Source organism: Choloepus didactylus, chromosome 18, assembly GCF_015220235.1.
Source record: "Choloepus didactylus isolate mChoDid1 chromosome 18, mChoDid1.pri, whole genome shotgun sequence".
Lineage (NCBI taxonomy): Eukaryota > Metazoa > Chordata > Mammalia > Pilosa > Megalonychidae > Choloepus > Choloepus didactylus.
Window position 1 is genome coordinate 56,385,608 of NC_051324.1, and position 21,918 is coordinate 56,407,525.

Here is a 21,918-nt window from a genome sequence, read left to right on the forward strand (position 1 = left end):
TGCAAGGAGAAACACATGACAAAAGCAGCTTCCTAAAGCCTGAGAAGCCCTGGTTATTCCCCTGTGCTTTCATGTTCAAATCTAAACTCTGCAGGATGGTCCAATCCCACAATGCCCTGCAGCCATAGAGTTAAGCTTCTTGGTGGGAGTTGTACGGTTTAGCCAAGAGTGTCTTCTCCCTGATTTCCAAAAATGCCCTGTCCATCCTTCTTACTTCTGAGTCTTTGTTCAGGCCACTCCCCACACTTCAAATGCTCTTCCTCCTTCTTTTCCCTACTTGAATCCTTTCCAGCCTCTCAAGACCTCCTTGGACCTCACCAGCCTACCTTGAGTGCTCCCTTTCTGAATGTCAGAGACGTTCGGATCCTGGCCATTCTACTGATCCTTATGGCATTTGAGCTGTTTTGCTGGCATCTCTTGTCTTCCCTGTGAGCAGGGTGGCACCTGCTCCTTTGTATCTTCTGTGGTGTCTGAGCCAGCAGTAGACCCGTGCCTGAAGCTTATTCCTCACTCGTTAATTGCACCAGTGTGAGCTTCTAGAGTAGATCATGGGCTAGTAGATAGCCACTCACACCCCTGCACTTGTATCTGCTTCTCATAATAGCTTCTTGGAATTCCACACACACACCCCCTTCCTGTTCCCAGTACCCAGACGTAAGAAATTAAAAAGATGTCCATGTTAAAGATGTCAGTGCTGCTCTTTCCAGTCCCAGGGAGGAGCTCCTCTTGTCCTGTCTCAGAGCCTTTGTGTCTTGTTCTGATGTCCTGGACCAGCCCCACACTAGAAATCCCCATCATCTTGAGGTGTGGCAGTTTCTTCGGCACCTCGGACAGTCACCGGGATAGGACCTGGTGAACCTGCTTGCCAACAGAGGCTCTCCAGTCTTCACTTGCAATTCTGTCTTCACAGCCCCGAGGCAGCACCCTTCCTTTGCTGGAAGGCCCCCAGACCGAAGGTGTCACCATTGGGGACAAAGGGGAGTGTGTGATCACACCCAGCACGGACCTCAAGTTTGACCCTGGACTCAAAGGGAAGAACAAGCTCAACTACTTGCGGAATTACTGGCTCCTCATAGGTGAGAATTGGCTTCTCCTCGTTCAGGTGATAACACACTGCCTCCTGCTGGGCAAAGCCGGCCTTGCCAATTGACAGTCCCCTTTCAATGCTGAAGACATTTTGCTCCATTCATTTCCAACTCGGTTCTTTAGGCCTGGGAACATTTTTTCTCCCATGGAAAATAAACAGGTATCTGTGTTACCAAGTCAGTTCTTAAAAAGTACTTAACCTTTAATTTTCCAAAACTCAAGTAGTAAATAATGTAGATTTTGTGAAATTATATCAGACACCACATCAAGCCTCTCTTATGTGCTGGACACGGTACTGAGCATTTTGGAATACATTTCCATATTTATTTCTCACATTGGCCCCATGTGAGGTAGGTGCCCTTGTTATTTCCATTTTATAGTTCAGGAAACTGAGACTATTCCTATGGAAGTTTTCACTTGGAGTAGTTTGGGCTTAGAGGGAGGGTGATTGGAGGAGGAGAGGTTTGAAGACCCAGGAGGAAGAGATGGAGAGTTTAGAGCTGGACTTGGGCTCAAGGAGCCACAACAGAAGACCTGGGCAGTGTGTCTGGGACTTGTGTGGGGAGGCTCCTTTTTTCTTTCCCTCCCTGGTGTTGCTGCTGTGCCTCCTGGCCGTGAGGTGTGGGTCAGAGGCTGAAATGAAGGCCCTGTCAGCTTGAGTGATAAGAAGTAGTGATGACACCCGGGGCTGGGGAGAGGAACTGAGTGTGATAGACGAAGCAGCGGTGAGAGAAGCTGCCTCTCTGGCAAGTGTCCCAAGTAATTATGACAGGATGGAGTTTTCTTGAACCTGATCTATCTACCTGCATCCTACTTGCTGACCTGCTGCCTCCCAGCCCTGAGAGGTGGGAAGGAATAGGAATGCATCCCCCCTGGGGGGTTAAGAAGGGGTGCCAGAGTGCACAGGGACTGATGAGATTTCATTTCCCCTTTCTCTTCCTCTTGGTGCTTCCTGCAGAAAGAGGTCAGGGCTGGGGGCTCTGGGAAAGGGATGAAGAGTGGCTTGGGAGGGTGTGGGGCCCAAGAAGCAGCAGGTTCTACTGGGCAGTGGGGTCTCTGTGGTGGGGGCTGTATGACCAGGTACTCTGGAGTAGGAAACAGGGTCTACTTGAGCACTGATCCTTCCCTTTGTAAATCATCCACTTCCTGTTCTTTGTTCATCCTGGTTCCTTGTAGCTGTTTTTCTTTTGGATATTATTTTTGCCAAATAACGTGCAAAGGAGCTAAACAAACTATTCTACCTTTTTAATAGCAGTAGTTTGGGAAGCATATATAAATGAGCCCAGGGTGAGAAAACACAGCCCATAAGCAGGGGCCATTAGAATCACAAGGCTACTCAGTTTTATGTCCCAGTTAAGGAGTACATAAGCTGCCTACCAGTGGTTAAGAAATGAAAAAATGGAATCTAAGGAAATATATATGCGAGAATATTAAAAATAATGGGAAAAAAGTTTTCATGGCTAAGTTGTAAAGTGATATCCCTTTGAAGTGGAAAGGTTGTCCAAGTAAGAAAGTTGGAAACCCAAAAAAGTAGTAATTAGGTAAGCATCTCACCAAATTCTGAAGTCCCTTTTGAGGAACTCCAAAGCTATTCATTTAAAAATAAGGCTCTGCTTGACTCTTGAGGATGATTGCATAGCTCATGTACCTTACATGGTGTGGCTGTGTGATTGTGAGGACCTTGTGACTCACACTCCCTTTGTCCAGTGTGCGGACAGATGAGTAGAAAAGTGGGGACAAAAACTAAATGAAAAGCAGGGTGAGATGGGGGGTGGTATTTTTTACTTTTTTTGGGGGGGGGGTAAGGAAAATGTTCAAAAATTGATTTGTGGTGATGAATGTATGGCTATATGATGGTACCATGAACAGTTGATTGTACACTGTGGGTGATAGTGTGGTGTGTGAATATATCTCAATAAAACTGAATTTTTAAAAAAATGAGGGTCTGAAGTCTGGACCTGATTGACAATGACACATAATAAATCACTAACACCAGATGCTATTTATACAAAAATGTTCAGTGAGCTCATGATTAAGTCTGAACATTTGGTTCAGAGTGTGCCGCAGAATATTACTAAAGGCCCAGGTATCCAGTGAAGCCTGTTTATGGGGAAGGACAGGAGGAAAGAGGGGGGACTCTGAGGACTAAAGGGTTGGGGAAGTGGCGGGGGGTGCCACAATGCAAGGCAGCATGTGGAAAGGCAGCCTGTCTTTTGGACCCAGTTTTCCTGCTAGTGAGCATCAAGAGTCACACAGAGGTATCACATTCAGATTCCTAGGCCTCACCAGCAAAGGCTGATTCAGAGTCGGAAATGGACAGAGGACATTTTGGGAAAGCCGGCTCCAAAGCAAAAGCATGTCTCAGAGTTCTTTGCTGGGGAGGGAGACACCAGCGGTGTTTCAAAACAAAAGTAATGAACAATGTAATGTTATGGATAGACAACTGATCTAAAGATAGGGAATCAAAGAAGATTTTTCCAGATAAAGAAATTTACTAGCTTGGACTAGTTTTTGCTTTTTTCTGTCTTGGCAATACATATCGTACCATCTTTGATGGGTTTGGAAGAACAATGGAAAGATCATAGGGGTGAGACCTGAGTCAGAGAGGGAGGGAGGGAAGTATGTCAGGGTGCTGGCATCGGCCTCGAGAAAGAGTGAACTGGCTTTTATTGAGAGGTACCTGGAGTCATTTAATTTTAGAGCTAAACAGTTCATCAAGCCATATCAAATCCCATTTCCTTATGTTATTCAACTTTTTCTCTCCTATGGTAATTTGCACACAATAGGTGCACAGTAAATGTGTAATGAATACTAGGTCGTTATTAAGTAGTTGTATGGAGAACAATGAATGAATATTGAACGGGAACCGTGACCCCCTGTCCATCTAGTAAATATGTCCTATTGCTCTCCTATGAATAATTCACCACTTACTTGGATAGGAGTTCACAATTAAATAATAGAAGGAGCAGAAGAATTCTACCGGAGCAATTTAAATACCAAGATGGAATGTGAGAGCCTTAGTAGGCTGATGTTACAGGGGTAAGGGTTGAAGGGAGAACTTTCAGCAAAGCTTCCTAATGCCTCAGGCATAATAAGCCACTAAGGGGATCCTGCTGCCTGCAACTGAGAATGAGGAATTATCCATAAGAGTTTTGCTTTTAACACATCCCGAATGTCCCAATTCCTCTCACAAGGACACTTCTTTGTTCCTCATGAGACTGGGAATACTGTATATGTGCCGTTGAGTAATAACGTTTCTGTTTGATGTAATTTCCAGTAACTACCTCTGATTTTCTTTAACTTTATAAATGTGAGGATTTGCATTGGGGACCTGTGCTTCCAAGGATAGTGACTGTCACCTCAGTTTAGCATCAAATGCAGCCACATGCTGGGAAAACTATTCTCTTAAAAGGTTTTGTTTCCTCTCATAGGACACCATGAAACTCCACTGTCTGCATCCACCAAGATGCTGGAGAGATTTCCCAACAATCTGCCCAAACATCGGGAAAATGTGATTCCTGCTGATTCTGAGAAAAAGAGTTTTGAGGAAGTGAGTGGGAAAATGAACCATCAGTTAATGGCTTTTTATTCCGGGGTTCGGGGCAATGGGGCATGAGGCTTTCTCCTGGCCTTTAGAGCTCGCGGTCTCATCAAGGAGGGAAGAGGAATGCACGAGAATCTGTGACAAACAACACAGAACTGTAAGGACGGGTGGGGAGAAAGAGGAAAGCATCAGGAAAGGTGTAGGAAAGGCAGTAGGACTGAGCTAGGCCTGGAAGACCAGGTAGAAGTTGGCTGGTGGGGGCTTTGGAGGGTACGGGAGGGAAGAGAGCAGCCTAGGTAAAGGCTGGAGGTGGGACTCACCCTGGTATGTCCAACTCTAGACCCTCAGGAGACGGCCCTGACGGGGTCCGAGGACACCAGGTAGGGAGAAGTGGGAAATGAGATCAGATGGTGAAAAGGGACTGTTTTAGTTTGCTAATGCTGCCAGAATGCAAAACACCAGAGATGGATTAGCTTTTATAAAAGGGGCTTTGTTTGGTTGCACAGTTAGAGTGTTAAGGCCATAAAGTGTCCAGGGTAACACATCAGCAGTCAAGTACCTTCACTGGAGGATGGCCAGTGGTGTCCAGAAAACCTCTGTTAGCTGGGAAGGTACGTAGCTGGCGTCTACTCCAAAGTTCTGGTTTCAAAATGGCTTTCTCCCAGGACGTTCCTCTGTAGGCTACAGTTCCTCAAAAATGTCACTCTTAGTTTCTCTTGGGGTGTTTGTCCTCTCTTAGCTTCTCTGGAGCAAGAGTCTGCTTTCAACAGCCATCTTCAAACTGTCTCTCATCTGCAGCTTCTGTGCTTTCTTCAAAGTGTCCCTCTTGGCTGTAGCTCCTCTTCAAAACGTCACTCACAGCTGCACTGATAGGTCTGACCACACAAGATTACATCAAAGATAATGGCGTTTCGGGGGACATAATACATTCAAACTGGCACAGGGACCATGTTACCAAAGCCTTAACAAGCCTGGCAGAGGAGTTAAGAGTCGATGAAGACAGGAAGTGGGAAGATGGAAGCCTTATGAAGCCAGCAGTGGCCTGCTGAAAGTGGCCTAGTTCAGTCATTTAGTCTGGCCGGTTTCTCAGGGCGCCAGGAGGGGAGAGAGTGGTTGACGATCCTAGAGATGGGAAGACCCAGACTATGAGCTGAGAGTGTCAGTTGAGGGATTCAGCAGCCCCAAGGAACCCAGCCTCCTTCTCTTCTTGTCAATCCACTGGGGATCCCCATTGGCTTCAGCCAGTCAGAAACCAGAGGGCAGGGGGAACCATCCAGGCCCAGCCTCCTGGGCACAGAGCAGGTCAAGGAGGCTGGAGAGTGGCTCTGCAGCAGTGGATGAGCATGGCGAGAACAAGGAGTCTGAAGGCCTTAGTGAGCCATTCAGCCTGGGCAGCTTCTGCAGCCCTACTGGGGACCCAGTGACTGGGGAGGACGCTGGCTTGGCAAGGCCAGAAGAAGACGAGAGTGGCTGGCTGAGGCGGGCACCACAGTGATGGCAAATTGACTTAAGAGATTTAGATTGTATGCAGAGAGAAAGAAAAATCAGGTGCACTTTTAAGATTCCAGGCACAGTTATCTGTGTTGTCTTCAAGGTCATGTTTCCATCATCTCCAGATAGCCAGGTCATAGAAACAGATTGATTCCTCAAACAGTGACCATGGATAGCTTTGGTGCCCTAACGTCTTGATCTCATCTTGATATGATTATCAGAATCACACATATTCATTATTGAACACTTGGAAAATAAGATATAAAGACGAAAATAAGACAATGCCATTAATCAACACTCAGAGATAACCACAGTTGAGATTTTCATATTTAACCATTCAAGAGAACAAAGAGTCTTTTTAAAAAAGTCCGTTAAAATACTCTGAGGTGCATTTGTATGGTAATGAAACATTTTTTAACACTCTTGAGCAAATGTGCCCAAATAAGCAAATCTTGTCCACCTTTGCGTCCTCAGCCAGCATTCCTCAGCTGCCCACTAAGCACCAGGCAGGCCGCTTACCACCACCCCGCCCCCCACGCACACACACGCTGGGGCTGACGGGGGAGGCAGGGGGGCCCTGGAGAGGGGCAGCTGGGGGCGGAGGGCAGGGCGTTCTAAGCCGAGGTCTGGAGGAGTGAAAGAGTGGGGGCTTGTGGGGAATGCTGAGTCCCTCCACACGGTCTTCCAAGGAGGCTGTGTAATTTCCTTGGGCAAGCAACAGTATACCATGGATCAGATGTTTGCTGAACGAATCAGTGCGTTTTTCTAGACCTCCATAAAGTCCTAGAGATTCCGGGGAGTTTGGAGGGAAGCTCCACTTTTATCTGATTTAATTTTGGACTTCTAAATAAAATTTTCTTGGCAGAGTGTTCTGATGTTTTTGAGAACTTTGAAAAACAGTGGAATACTTGAGTAAACAATTTTGGTTTTGCAGTTGGCACCAAAAGTTTACAAGCAATGTCAGATAGGTGCTTTACTGCTTTGTAGTCACACACACTGCATGTGTGTGCAAAATTTTCCTTTCTAATGTTCCTTTCTGATGATTTGCTAGACTCTGCTACAGATGATTTCAGAGTTTCCCCAAATATCAAATCTGTCAAAAGAGGAAGTTTTTGTGTCCATTGAGGATTTTCAGAAGAGTAGGATCTAAAGGCCCTTCCAAAAGTATTGCTCTAAAAACCGTTTTGGATAGCAGTAACATCACTGCACTGCAGCAAGTGCATGGCCTCCCAAGGCAATTGCTCTGAAAGAGCCAACGATTACCTGGCTATATGATCTTTGATGACCCTTCAAAAAAACAGGCAATCCAACGTATAAGAGTATAGTCATACCTTGTAAATAGAAGCAGCTTCTCTTGATTGCTCACCTCATTTTTGTCTGGCTAGGAGCTTTGCAGTGACATAGCAATTCTCTCCCATCTGAGGTTATCAACCTGGTGGACCAGGCTTCAGAAAACGCGCCCACCATGGTTTCTCAGGATGTGGAAGAGAAGTCGGTGCAGGCACCTGCCAGGCCCGAGGCTCCCGTGGACTCCGTGTTGAAGGACGTTGCCACCATCATCCTGAGCACATTCCTGCTGATCGGCTGGGTTGCCTTCATCATCACCTACCCCCTGGTAATGCTCAGGCCCTCCCGTGCCCTCCCACCTGCTTCTGGACTTCCACGCCCAGCACCTGATGTTAGTCAGTGAGGCTCAGGCAGAAATTGCAGACAAGCAAAAATATTTCTTTTCTCATTTAAAAATCAATGTTTGCCCATCTTCAGAAACACCAGAATTAGAGAAACACTACCTTCTCAGAAAAAGACAATTTTGTACCTAAATCTTAAGTTTCTCAAGTAACTGACTATAAAAGCTGATTTGCAAGCATGGCTCACAGATCATTTTGAATAGTTAACTGTATTTTCCTGTTTCAAGAGTAGGGATGATAGATGAAAATCTGTTTAACTATTTTTTTTCTTAAAAGCTGCCTGTTAGAATTTTCAGCTAGAGTGCAAATTCAACATATCAATTCCTTTTGACCTTCTAGTTGGAAAAAGTGAGCTAACATTGTGTAGTTAAGGAGATTGGATAAAATATTCTAGAGGAATGTTTCCTCAACAAGTTGCTTGAAGCACTGAAATGTTACCGTCTTAGAGCACAAGTGCTCAGGAAGCGCAAACCCTTGATGGCACTTTATATTTGTCAAAATGTGTACATGTGCGTTGTTTTATTTGAACCTCACAATATTGTTTATCCTCTTTCCACAAATATTGTTTTCCACAAATAATGTTTATCCTCTCTCCACAAATACTGTTTATCCTCTTTCCGCAAATGAAGAAACGAGTCCCTGGGAGGTTAAATGACTTTCCCAGCGTTACTCAGCCAGTAGATGGCATTTCTGAAACATCAACCCAAAGTTAAGAGAAGAAATTAGAAAACTCCAGAGTGAATTGTCAGCTACTCACCAGGTCCTCTAGTCACCTTTCTGCATATGGGTAGTAAGAGTCACAGATTGTTGCTGCTGCAAATCTGATGTTCATTCTGAAAAGTTTACATCACAAGAGAAGCGTGGGGGCGAAGGGGAGGCAGCATGGTGAAATGGAGAGCGCAGGACCATGGCCAGGCTCGTGGTGTTTCAGCCCCACTCTGCCACATCCTGGCTGTGGGGCTGGGGGCAGATGGCTGCGAGGTTCTGAGCCCCAGCTTCCTCATCTCCTGCTCCTGGTGACTGGCAACCTGTGAGCTGACCTGGGAAGTTCATAGCCCATGGTAGGCAGCAAGCTTGGGTCTTCCCCGTAACCCTGCACTCTCAACCATCTGGTAAACCATTTGGCCTCTAGTTTCAACAACTCCCAGGTTTTATAAAAGAAAGTCTAACAGTTCTAAAAGGATGTAAAAATTGAATGGAACCCTCTCCATCTGGCCCAGCCCTCCACCTAAGGCAGAATCCCTCCTCTAGGTGCCCTGCCTGGTGGCCATTCAGCCCCCTGCCAGGCCCCTCTAATGATGGGGAGTGGGCTCTACTGGGAAGGGTCTACTGGTAGGAAGTACCTCCATTCGTTGAATCCATTGTGCGCCATGTGCCTTCCCACTGGCCTTGTTCTGCCCTTTGAGGTCTTACAAAGTACATTTGCTTTGTCTGCCACCAGGGAGCCTCCTCTTTCCTGGCTGCTCGTCTCCCTGGCAGAAGGGGCTGCACTGGTCTGGATGTGTGTTTCTCTTCCCAGAGCATGCGTCAACAGCAGCAGCTGCAGCACCAGCAATTCCAGAAGGAGCTGGAGAAAATTCAGCTCCTGCAACAGCAGCAGCTGCCCTTCCACCCACCTGGAGACGTGGCTCAGGACACGGAGCTCCTGGACACATCCGGCCTGTACTCAGAGAGCTCAGGCACCAGCAGCCCCAGCACATCCCCCAGAGCCTCCAACCACTCGCTCCACTCCAGCAGCTCTGTCTCCAAGGCTGGCAACAACCCTGGCCTAGAGCAGGACGATGAAGGTAAAGCCAGTTGCCATTTTGATGCTGTTTCATCTTTCATTTGAACACGTCGGAGAACCATAAAGCACTGTGGTCCTTCTTCAGTCTTCGTGGGATTATAACGTGCCATTTCCTCAGGTTCACCTTATTGTCCCCTGGCTCCCTCCTACTCTGTGGGCCTCTCTCCTGCCCCACCCCCTTAGAAGACATCCAGGAGCCGCCCTGGCTCTCCCTGTATCGTGCCCCACATGGCTGGGAATCACTGCTGACTGAGGTGCACTTGGCTTAAGAGGTGCTGAGGCCAGCCAGTGGCCAAATGTGAAAGTGCAACTGTGGCTCCACTTTCCTCTTTGGGAAGCTGGCTCAGGAGAGTTGTCAGGGCCAAATGCAGTCTTCTGTCTGAGGGGTCTGCACAGAGCTAGAGCCCTAAGCCTCCAGCTGGAAGCGCTGCACCTGGTCTCTTCGGTTCCGTGCCTACTCTCTCAACCTGTGTTTCAAGGGGCAAAACTCTGTCTTCTTTGGGAAAGGTAGTTGTGGGTTTTTTCCCCCTTTTCATTAGCAACTATTAATTAGTTCTAACTATATATAAACTGTAGAAAATACAGAGAATCATCAGACGTGGTCCCTGACTTTGGGAAGGTCTTAAGACATACATTTATCTAATAATTAAAGGCAGGAGCCTGGAAATGCAGAGGGGAGGAGGCCCTGGGCGTGAAAGGGGCGTGGAACCTGCCAGCTCTGGCTTCCCAGGGACTGGTGGCGTGGTGTAGACAGCCTTTAACTCCTGTTAGCCATTTTAGCCCCAAGGGTTTTTTAGATGATGTTTATTTTTCTCTTTTTGTCCCAGATGAGGAAACCAGCATGGTGTTGGTTGGGAAGATTTCGTTTTGTCCCAAGGACGTCCTGGGCCACGGAGCTGAAGGCACAATTGTCTACCGGTAAGTGGATATCAAGGAGCCCTGCCTTCACCACCTGGTGTTTGAGTGCCTGTTGGGTTGCGGGCAGTGAGCCAGACCCCAGGGCCTAGCAGTGACCAAGGCAGAGGAGGCTCCCCTCCACGGAGCTCACCGCACGCCGAGGGCAGAAGTGATGACCGCGGGCTGCCGCTGTTTGCTTGGTTCTCTGGGCTGCGAAGCGAGTGTAAGAGCCCCAGCCCCTGCCTCACAGAAAGAGGAGGGCTGCACGGCCATGTGTCTGCTCCTTTCCACAGCCTGACTTGCACTCCCCAAACGCAGTTCCTGCTCCTTGTCCTGCAGGGGCAAGTTTGACAACCGTGATGTGGCTGTGAAGAGGATCCTCCCCGAGTGTTTTAGTTTTGCAGACCGTGAGGTTAGGCTGCTGCGTGAATCAGACGAGCACCCAAATGTGATCCGTTACTTCTGTACTGAGCGGGACCGGCAGTTCCAGTACATCGCCATCGAGCTGTGTGCTGCCACCCTGCAGGAGGTGGGTCTAGCTGACCTCAGGGCCCCTCCCAAGTCACCAGTGGTTCTGCTGTTGTAACCAAAGCCACCTTCTCCCATATACCTCCCAGCAACTGGAGTGTGGTTTTAGTGATCACCAATTTATTTCCTTATTTCTTTCAATTAACTTTATCAAGGCATGTACCATGCTTGCAATGAAACACACTCTTTTTAAACATTCAATTTGATGCATTTTGACTAATGTGTATACCCATTTAGCCACAGACACAAGTAAAACGTAGAACATTTTTATCACCCACTTTTGACTGGGTGCTCCCCTCAGCACACCTGCAGCAGTCTTTGGTTACAGGTGTTGTCTCTGTCCCTCTTTGCCTCCGGGAAGCCTGCTCAGGCGTGTTCTTCCCATCGCTGGACTTGAGCAGGGTGAGCCTACAGGATGTTGGTTGATGGCTCCAGTGATTAAGATCATCCAGCAAGCTCCTTTCACTCAGTGTCCAGGCTCACCGTGAAACTATTTGAATAGGGTTTGGCTTCTGTTGTAGGTTTACTTACATGAGGCAGTGAACTTGAGTTTCTTGCCTTCTTGTTATGTTTCTCATTGTGAATTAGTACACTGGAGCTCTGTTGTTTATTTAAGTCAGCCTCTGATTTCAGAAGTTCTGCTAGAAAATATGAATTTGGACTAAGAGTGTTGTCAGCTAAACTTCCCTGTGTTTTCCCATTTCTTTCTTAAAATGTGGTAAGACAAAATGAGCTGAGAGGCCGAGTCCTGAGCTGTGTGCCATGACCTCGTATCCTGTCTCTTGCAGTATGTGGAGCAGAAGGACTTTACCCACCTTGGCCTGGAGCCCATTGCCTTGCTGCAGCAGACCACCTCGGGCCTGGCACACCTCCACTCCCTCAACATCGGTACGGTCGGGGCGGGGTGACCACCATGCTCAGGTGTGGTTTGTCTCTGTTGAAGCTCTTTGCTACATCACTGATGTTCAGGTGGGGGGTTTAGACGGTCTTTTGACAAATTGTGTAAGAATTTGAGGCAGAATCTGACATAGTTGAAAACCATAAAAATTAGAGGTGGCAGCGGGTCCCTAGGGAATCTCGTGGGGATGCACCCCCTGTTGTAGGAGACCTGATGTTGTTATTGGTAAACATTGGACTAATCTGGAGTTTTCTATTAGTTCACAGAGACCTGAAACCCCACAACATCCTCCTTTCCATGCCCAATGCACATGGCAAGATCAAGGCCATGATCTCTGACTTCGGCCTGTGCAAGAAGCTTGCAGTGGGCAGGCACAGCTTCAGCCGCCGTTCTGGGGTGCCTGGCACGGAAGGCTGGATCGCTCCCGAGATGCTGAGTGAGGACTGTAAGGAGAACCCCGTGAGTAATGGGCATGGCCCTTTGAAAACCACACAACCGGCCTGCAGTATCTTCGGGGTAAAAGCCCTCAAGTGCAAGAGGTGGGGTCTTAGGCACATGCAGCTGAGAATGACATTTCTGTGACAAGTAGCCTCTACGTGAACCCCCACATGCAGCTGGTGTCCTCTGTATCATCTCATGATCAGACTGGGGCAAATAGGAGCAATTGTCTATTTTTTTCCCTCCTCTTTCAGTCACTGTTTCACCCTTATTTTGGGGAACTGTGAAATCGAGACTTGGATAAGGTGAACAAAGCTTTAGTTTTCATTTCTTAAAAAATTTGCTTGTTTTCCCTTTTTTTTTTTTTTTTTTTTTGAGAATGTTTAGACCCACAGGGAATTGCAAGGATGTTCCAGTGATATCTGTGTACCTTCACCTAGAGTCAACATGTATTAATATATTTGCTGCATTTGCTTTCTCTCTCTTGCGCTGTTGCTGAACCATTTGAACCTGAGTGGCAGGCATCCTGGCCCTCATCCCCTACGTATTTCAGCATGTGTCTCCGAAGAACAAGGACATCCTGCTCCCTACCACCATACTGTTATCACACCTAAACCATTGAACTATTTCTGTAACATCATCTAATACTTAACCCATTATTCAGATTTCCCTAGTTGTTGTCCAAAAGTCTTTTTTTTTTTTGTATTACTTATAGCTTAATTTTATTTTTTCATCATAACACAACCTAATCAACTAAAATACATTTATTTAGGAGAAAAGTTACTGGTTTATTTTAAGAAAGATAGCCTTCACTACACCATAACTAGTGTTAGGATGAGGTCATACCTATTACAACAAGAAGAAAATTAACATGCCAATTCCTGTTGATTAGTAGCAAAAATACTTTAGCACCAAATTGGGTATGGCATAATTACAAATTACGTATTTTAATAAGTACTTTATTGAATGTTAGTTATAATAGTGTGCCAAGCACTGCGTTAAGGCTATGTGTGTGTGCACGTACACACACAACAAAATCAAACTTATATCCCACTGCAATTCTGCAAAGTTGAAACCATTACTTTATATATGAAGAAACTAGGGTATAAAGAGATGAGAACCTTACCCAAGTTCTCTTTGGTACTAAGTCCAACTCAACCTCTGCATTAATGTTATCTTTTTTTTTCTTTTATTTTAGTACATTTATTTTTATTGTGAACTTTAACGTATATACATAACTGTTAAGTTTCAAAGTACTTAACAGGTACTTTAAGTTTAACAGGTAGGTGGAGAGCAAATTTCAAAGAATATTATGGGTTACAGTTCCACAATTTCAGTTATTTCCATTCTTGTAACATATATATACAGAAAGGTGTTAACTTTCAATGTATAGCTTAACAGGCAGTTATATAGGTAATTTCAAAAATTGTTATGGGTTGCAGTTGCACTGTTTCAGTTCTTTCCTTGTTGTGAAATACAGGGTATATATAGAAAGGTGAAAACTTTCAAAGCACAATTCAACAAATAACTATACAGCAAATTTCAAAGAATGTTACAGGTTACAGTTCCACCATTTCAGTTATTTCCTTCTAGCTGTTCTAATATCCTAGCATCTAATATATATATTTATATGTAGTTTTAGTATTCATAATCGTTTGTTAAATCCTCTCTTGTCTGTTGCTACCCCTTCCTCTCATTTAATCTCTTTCTCGGTCTTTAGGGATGTCTAGGCAGTGAGCACCCTAACTTGTTCATATTGAACGGGGGTGTCAACAGTATGGAGAAGGGAGCCGCATCTGATAGTTGATCTTAAAGAGGCTATTGCCTCTGTGTTTTAGGACTTGTCTGGTATAGGAACACTATGGTGGATTTAAGTTTCTGAAAGATAAAACTTAGTGAGTGCATCTTTTATGGAAACTCAGATAGGAGCCTAGGTGTTTCAGGACTACCGTTGGTAAGGGCATGGCCTACTGTGGCCATTTGCGATAGCTAGCTGGAGCTTGCGTAAGAGAAACCTCCAGGATAGCCTCTCGACTCTATTTGAGATCTCTTAACCACTGTAACCTTATTTTGTTACCTTTCTTTTTCCCCCTTTTGGTCAAATAGGCGTTTTCAATCCCTCGTTGTCAGGGCCATGCTTATTCCTGGGAGTCATGTCCCACATTGCCAGGGAGATTCATTCCCCTGGGAGTCATGTCCCACATTGTGGGGACGTAAATGAATTTATTTGCCGAGTTGGGCTTAGAAAGAGAAAGGCCACATCTGAGCAACAAAAGAGGTTCTCTGGAGGTGCCTCTTAGGCATAATTATAGGAAAGCTTAGCCTCCCATTTATAGCCCTAAGTTTTACAAGAGCAAACCTCAGGTTGAGGGCCTGATTTATTAAGTAGTGGGTTCCTAATTAAACATGATATTCATTCTGTCCCAAGATAAATGGTCAGTTTCTCACATTATCTTCACTTTATTGTATAATCATCGTCACTCTCAACTTTAAACAATTATCATAACATAGAACATCCCAGAGTTCTTATCCACCGCTAATTAATCATCCCTAGTATCAGTGTAGTGCTGGTAATATAGTCCTATTAAAATAGTCTATAATATGTAATGGTTAGTTTTTCCATATACCATCTGTTGTTAACTCTTTGTACCAGTGTCATACCTTATAAGTATATCATGCTAACACTTACGTATGTTTGTTGTGCTACTCTGTGGGTTACATGCCTTTAAACAACCATTTACAAACATGTTTGCCTTCAATGCATCACTGATACTTGTAATCCCATTAACAAGCCATAATCACACCTGTCCTTTCCCATACCATTAAATTCACCCTCATTATCATATCTCTACATATTATATTATCGTTCCCCCTTTACTAGCTTCTATCTTTAGGTTTCCTATATTCTACATTATAATACACTTATTTTACATTTTTCACAGAGTTCACATTAGTGGTAACATACGATATCTCTCCTTTTGTGTCTGTTTCACTCAGCATTACGTCTTCAAGCTTCTCCCATGTATGAGGATTGCATTCCTTTTTATGGCTGTATAATATTCCATTGCATGAATGTACCATATTTTATTTATCCATCCATTGGTTGCTGGACACTTGGGTTGCTTCCATCTTTTGGCAATTATGAATAATGCTGCTATGAACATTGGTGTGCAGATATTTGTTTGAGTCCCTGCTTTCAATTCTTTTGGGTATATACTGAGTAGTGGGATTACCAGGTCATATGGTATTTTATACTTAGCTTTCTGAGGAACTGCACCATTTTACATTGCAACCAGCAATGAATGAGTGTTCCTATTTCTCCGTGTCCTCTCCAACACTTTTTATTTTCTGTTTTTTAAATAGTAGCCATTCTGATGAGTGTGAAGTAGTATCTCATTGTGGTTTTGGTTTGCATTTCCCTGATGGCTAATGATGTTGAGCATCTTTTCATGTGCTTTCTGGCCATATGTATATCTTCTTTGGAAAGATTTCTGTTCATATCTTTTGCCCATTTCTTAATTGGGTTGTCTTTTTATTGTTAAGTTGAAGGATTTCTTCATATATTCTGGATAGTAAACCTTTATGAGGTATATGGTTTCCAAATATTTTCTCCCATTGTGTAGGTGGTTGTTTTACTTTCATGATAAAGTCCTTTGATGAACAAGTTTTTTTTTTTATCTTGATGAGGTCCCATTTACCTAATTTTTCTTTTGTTGCTTGTGCTTTTGTTGTAAAGTCTAAGAAATCATTGCCTAACACAAGATCCTGAAGATGCTTCCCTATGCTTTCTACTAGGAGTTTGATAGTTCTAGCTCTCACATTGAGGTTTTTTATCCATTTTGAGTTGATTTTTATATATGGTGTGAGGTAGGTCTTCCTTCTTTTTTTCACAAATGGAGATCCAGTTTTCCCAGCACCATTCGTTGAAGAGACTGTTCTTTCCCAGTTGAATGGTTTTTGCCACCTTGTCAAAAATCAGTTGGCCATAAATGTGAGGGTTGATTTTTGGGCTCTCAATTCAATTCCATTGCTTTCTATGTCTATCCTTGTGCCAGTACCATGCTGTTTTGATTACTGTGGCTTTGTAATACGCTTTAAGGTCAGGAAATGTGAGTCTTCCAACTTCATTCTTCTTTTTCAGGATAGCTTTAGCTATTTAGGCCTCCTTACCCTTCCATATAAATTTGATGATGGGCTTTGCCATTTCTGCAAAGAAGGTTCCTGGAATTTTGATTGGAATTGCAATGAATCTATAAATTACTTTGGGTAGTATTGACATCTTAATGATATTTAGTCTTCCAATCCATGAACATGGAATATCTTCCATTTATTTAGGTCTTCTTTTATTTCTTTTAGTAGTGTTTTATAGTTTTCTGTGTACAAGTCCTTTACATCCTTGGTTAGATTAATTCCTAGATATTTGATTCATTTAGTTGCTATTGTGAATGGAATTTTTTCTTGATTTCTTGTTCCAGTTGTTCATTACTTATGTATAGAAACACTACTGATTTTGGGGTGTTGATCTCTTACCCCATCACTCTGCTGAATTCATTTATTAGCTCTAGGAGCTTGGGTGTGGATTTTTCAGGATTTTCTGTACATAGGATCATATCATCTGCAAATAGAGAAAGTTTTACTTCTTCCTTTCCAATTTGTATGCCTTTTAATTCTTTTTCTTGCCTAATGCTCTGGCAAGAATTTCCAGTACAATGTTGAATAACAATGGTGACAATGGGCATCCTTGCCTTGGTCCTGATCACAGAGGGAAGGCTTTCAGTCTTTCACAATTAAGTAGGATGTTAGCTGTGATCTTTTCATATATGCCCTTTATCATGTTGAGGAACTTTCCTTCCTAGTGTTCTATGTGGTTTTTTTGTTTTTGTTTTTGTTTGTTTTTATTTTTATTTTTTTATTTTTTTCATTTTTATTGAGATTGTTCAGATACCATACAATTATCCAAAGATCCAAAGTGTACAATCACTTGTCCCTGGGTACCCTCATACAGCTGTGCATCTATCACACTTAATTTTTGTTCAATTTTTAGAAACTTTTCATTACTCCAGACAAGAAATAAAGTGAAAGATGAAAAAAGAAAAAAGAAAAGGAAACTCTTATCCTCCCCATGCCAAACCAACCCCCCTCAATTGTTGACTCCTAGTATTGCTATAGTACATTTGTTACTGTTTATGAAAAAATGTTGAAATACTACTAACTGTAGTATATAGTTTGTAATAGGTATATAGTTCTTCCCTATATGCCCCTCTATTATTAACTTCTAATTGTATTCTCATACATTTGTTCTGGTTCATGGAAGCGATTTCTAGTATTTGTACAGTTGATCATGGATGTTGCCCACCTTAGGATTCAGTTTTATACATTCCCATCTTTTGACCTCCAACTTTCCTTCTGGTGACATATATGACTCTGAGCTTCCCCTTTCCACCTCATTCACACACCATTGGGTGCTGTTAGTTATTCTCACATCTTGTTACCAACACCCCTGTTCATTTCCAAACATTTAAGTTCATCCTAATTGAACATTCTTCTCATACTAAGCAACCACTCCCCGTTCTTAAGCCTCATCCTATATCTTGGTACCTTATATTTCATGTCTGTGAGTTTACATATTATAATTAGTTCCTATCAGTGAGACCTTGCAATAATTGTCCTTATGTGTCTGGCTTGTTTCACTCAGTATATTGCCCTCGAGGTTTTGTCATCAACCCATTTTTTTTTTAATATGGTTTTGTTCACTCACCACACATTCCATCCCAAGTAAATAATCGATGGTTCTCTGCATGGTCATACATTTATGTGTTCACCACCTTCACCATTATCTATATAAGGGCATCTACATTTCTTCCACAAGGCAGGAGGGAGAGTCAAAGAAGGTAGAGAGGCAAAAGAAAGAGGAAAAAAAAATGACAGCTAGGAAGCACCAAAGGAAAAATAACCTTAAATCAAAGTAGAATAAAGAATCAGACAATACCACCAATGTCAAGTGTCTAACATGCCTCCCCTATCCCCCCCCCCATCTGCATTCACCTTGGTATATCACCTTTGTTACATTAAAGGAAGCATAATATGATTCTATTAGTTACAGTCTCTAGTTTATGCTGATTGCATCCCTCCCCCAATGCCTCCCCATTTTTAACACCTTGCAAGGTTGACATTTGCTTGTTCTCCCTCGTAAAAGAACATATTTGTACATTTTATCACAATTGTTGAACACTCTAGATTTCACCAAGTTACACAGTCCCAGTCTTTATTTTTCCTCCTTTCTTGTGGTGTCTCACATGCTCCCCACCTTCCTCTCTCAACCGTATGCATAGTTACCTTTGTTCAGTGTACTTACATTGTTGTGCTGCCATCTCCCAAAATTGTGTTCCGAACCACTCACTGCTGTCTTCTATCACCGTGTAGTGCTTCCTTTAGTATTTCCTTTAGGGCAGGTGTCTTGTTCACAAAGTCTCTCATTTTCTGTTTGTCAGAAAATATTTTGAGCTCTCCCTCATATCTGAAGGACAGCTTTGCTGGATACAGGATTCTTGGTTGGCGGTTTTTCTCTTTCAGTATCTTAAATATATCACACCACTTCCTTCTTGCCTCCATGGTTTCTGCTGAGAGATCCGCACATAGTCTTATTAAGCTTCCTTTGTATGTAATGGATCGCTTTTCTCTTGCTGCTTTCAGGATTCTCTCTTTGTCTTTGACATTTGATAATCTGATTATTAAGTGTCTTGGCGTAGGCCTATTCATATCTCTTTTGTTTGGAGTGTGCTCTACTTCTTGGATCTGTAATTTTATGTCTTTTATAAGAGATGGGAAATTTTCATTAATTATTTCCTCTGTTATTGCTTCTGCCCCCTTTCCCTTCTCTTCTCCTTCTGGGACACCAATGATATGTACATTATTGTGCTTTGTTTCATCCTTGAGTTCCCGGAGACGTTGCTCATATTTTTTCATTCTTTTCTCCATCTGCTCCTTTGCGTGTAGGCTTTCAGGTGTTTTGTTCTCCAGTTCCTGAGTGTTTTCTTCTGCCTCTTGAGATCTGCTGTTGTATGTTTCCATTGTGTCTTTCATCTCTTGTGTTGTGCCTTTCATTTCCATAGATTCTACTAGTTGTTTTTTTGAACTTTTGATTTCTGCCGTATATATGCCCAGTGTTTCCTTTACAGCCTCTATCTCTTGCAATATCTTCTCTAAACTTTTTGAATTGATTTAGCATTAGTTGTTTAAATTCCTGTATCTCAATTGAAGTGTATGTTTGTTCCTTTGACTGGGCCATAACTTTGTTTTTCTTAGTGTAGGTTGTAGTTTTCTGTTGTCTAGGCATGGTTTCCTTGGTTATCCAAATCAGGTTTTCCCAGACCAGAACAGGCTCAGGTCCCAGAGGGAAGAAATATTCAGTATCTGGTTTCCCTGTGGGTGTGTCTTAGAAAATTGCTCCACCCTGTGATGCCTCAGGTCACTGTGCTTTTTTGCCCAGCAGGTGATGCCTGTTAGCCTATAATTCTTGACTGGTGTGAGGAGGTATGGCGGTGTTCCCCCAGGTTCTGGGGTCTGGTTCTGAATGGAAAAGGCCCCACCCCTTTCCTCCTAGAGAAGACAGACCCCCCAGTTGGAGGTCATTAGCATTTCAATGGTCTCGTTCTCTGCTTGTGGTGTCTCCACCCTTCCCAGAGTCACAGCCCTGGAAACTGAAAATGACTGGGGCTTTCTCCACTGAGCAGAAAAAGAAACAGATACTCCCCTTCAGACCCAGTCCAAGTCAACCCTCTGGCTCTCCAAGGTCAGTCGTCACCCAAAGCCTCTGTCTGTTTTTTGGGGATGCGTATCTGTAGTGAGCAGTTCACACTCGCTACTTAAAACCCCACTTGGAGCTCAGCCGAGCTATATTCGCTTGCTGGGAGAGAGCTTCTCTCTGGCGCCATGAGGCTTTGCAGCTTGGGCTGTGGGGGTGGGGGTCTCACGATTTGGATCCGCAGGTTTTACTTACAGATTTTATGCTGTGTTCTTGAGCATTCCTCCCAATTCAGGTTGGTGTATGATGAGTGGATGGTCTCATTTTCCCACTGCAGTTATTCTGGATTATTTACTAGTTGTTTCTGGTTTTTTGTAGTTGTTCCATGGGGACTACTTAGCTTCCACTCCTCTCTATGCCGCCATCTTGCCCCGCCTCTCTATGTGTTTTTATCAAGAAAGGGTGCTGTATTTTTTATCAAATGCGTTTCTGCATCAATTGAGATGATCATGTGTGTTTTTTTTCCTTCATTCTGTTAATGTGGTATATTACATTAATTTTATGTTGAATTAAACCTTGCATACCAAGGATAAATCCAACTTGATCATGGTGTATAATTCTTTTAATATGCTGTTGGGAGGAGGCGGGGCAAGATGGCGGACTGGTGAGCTGTATGTTTTAGTTACTCCTCCAGGAAAGTAGGTAGAAAGCCAGGAACTGCGTGGACTGGACACCACAGAGCAATCTGACTTTAGGCATACTTCATACAACACTCATGAAAACGTGGAACTGCTGAGATCAGCGAAATCTGTAAGTTTTTGTGGCCAGGGGACCTGCACCCCTCCCTGCCAGGCTCAGTCCCGTAGGAGGAGGGGCTGTCAGCTCCGGGAAGGAGAAGGGAGAACTGCAGTGGCAGCCCTTATCAGAAACTCATTCTGCTGATCCAAACTCCAACCATAGATAGACTGAGACCAGACACCAGAGAATCTGAGAGCAGCCAGCCCAGCAGAGAGGAGACAGGCATAGAAAAAAACAACACGAAAAACTCCAAAATAAAAGCGGAGGATTTTTGGAGTTCTGGTGAACATAGAAAGGGGAAGGGCAGAGCTCAGGCCCTGAGGCTCATATGCAAATCCCAAAGAAAAGCTGATCTCTCTGCCCTGTGGACCTTTCCTTAATGGCCCTAAGTGCTTTGTCTCTTAGCATTTCAATAACCCATTAGATCTCTGAGGAGGGCCCTTTTTTTTAATCCTTTTTTCTTTTTCTAAAACAATTACTCTAAGAAGCCCAATACAGAAAGCTTCAAAGACTTGCAATTTGGGCAGGTCAAGACAAGAGCAGAACTAAGAGAGCTCTGAGACAAAAGGCAATAATCCAGTGGCTGATAAATTTCACTAAACACGACAACTTCCCAAGAAAAGGGGGGTGTCCGCTCACAGCCATCATCCTGGTGGACAGGAAACACTCCTGCCCGTTGCCAGCCCCATAGCCCAGAGCTGCCCCAGACAACCCAGTGTGACGGAAGCGCTTCAAATAACAGGCACACACCACAAAACTGGGTGTGGACATTAACCTTCCCTGCAACCTCAGCTGATTGTCCCAGAGTTGGGAAGGTGGAGCAATGTGAATTAACAAAGCCCCATTCAGCCATCATTTCAGCAGACTGGGAGCCTCCCTACACAGCCCAGCAGCCCAGAACTGCCCTGGGGGGACGGCACTCACCTGTGACATAGCACAGTCATCCCTCAACAGAGAACCCGGGGTGCACAGCCTGGAAGAGGGGCCCACTTGCAAGTCTCAGGAGCCATACGCCAATAC

General features: G+C 44.0%; 1 protein-coding gene across 3 annotated transcripts in view; it reads left to right on the top strand.

Moving 5' to 3' along the window:
* Positions 1-21,918, top strand: part of ERN1 (endoplasmic reticulum to nucleus signaling 1) — a 101,555-nt gene that overhangs the window by 52,449 nt on the left and 27,188 nt on the right. For 2 of the 3 annotated variants that reach the window (XM_037808480.1, XM_037808482.1), the window contains exons 10-17: positions 911-1,076; positions 4,518-4,636; positions 7,545-7,736; positions 9,251-9,596; positions 10,423-10,513; positions 10,832-11,021; positions 11,809-11,908; positions 12,178-12,377. In XM_037808480.1, the coding sequence (XP_037664408.1) occupies positions 911-1,076; positions 4,518-4,636; positions 7,545-7,736; positions 9,251-9,596; positions 10,423-10,513; positions 10,832-11,021; positions 11,809-11,908; positions 12,178-12,377 (1,404 nt within the window). The remainder of the gene's footprint in view (positions 1-910; positions 1,077-4,517; positions 4,637-7,544; positions 7,737-9,250; positions 9,597-10,422; positions 10,514-10,831; positions 11,022-11,808; positions 11,909-12,177; positions 12,378-21,918) is intronic. The other variant, XM_037808481.1, reaches the window with a different exon arrangement.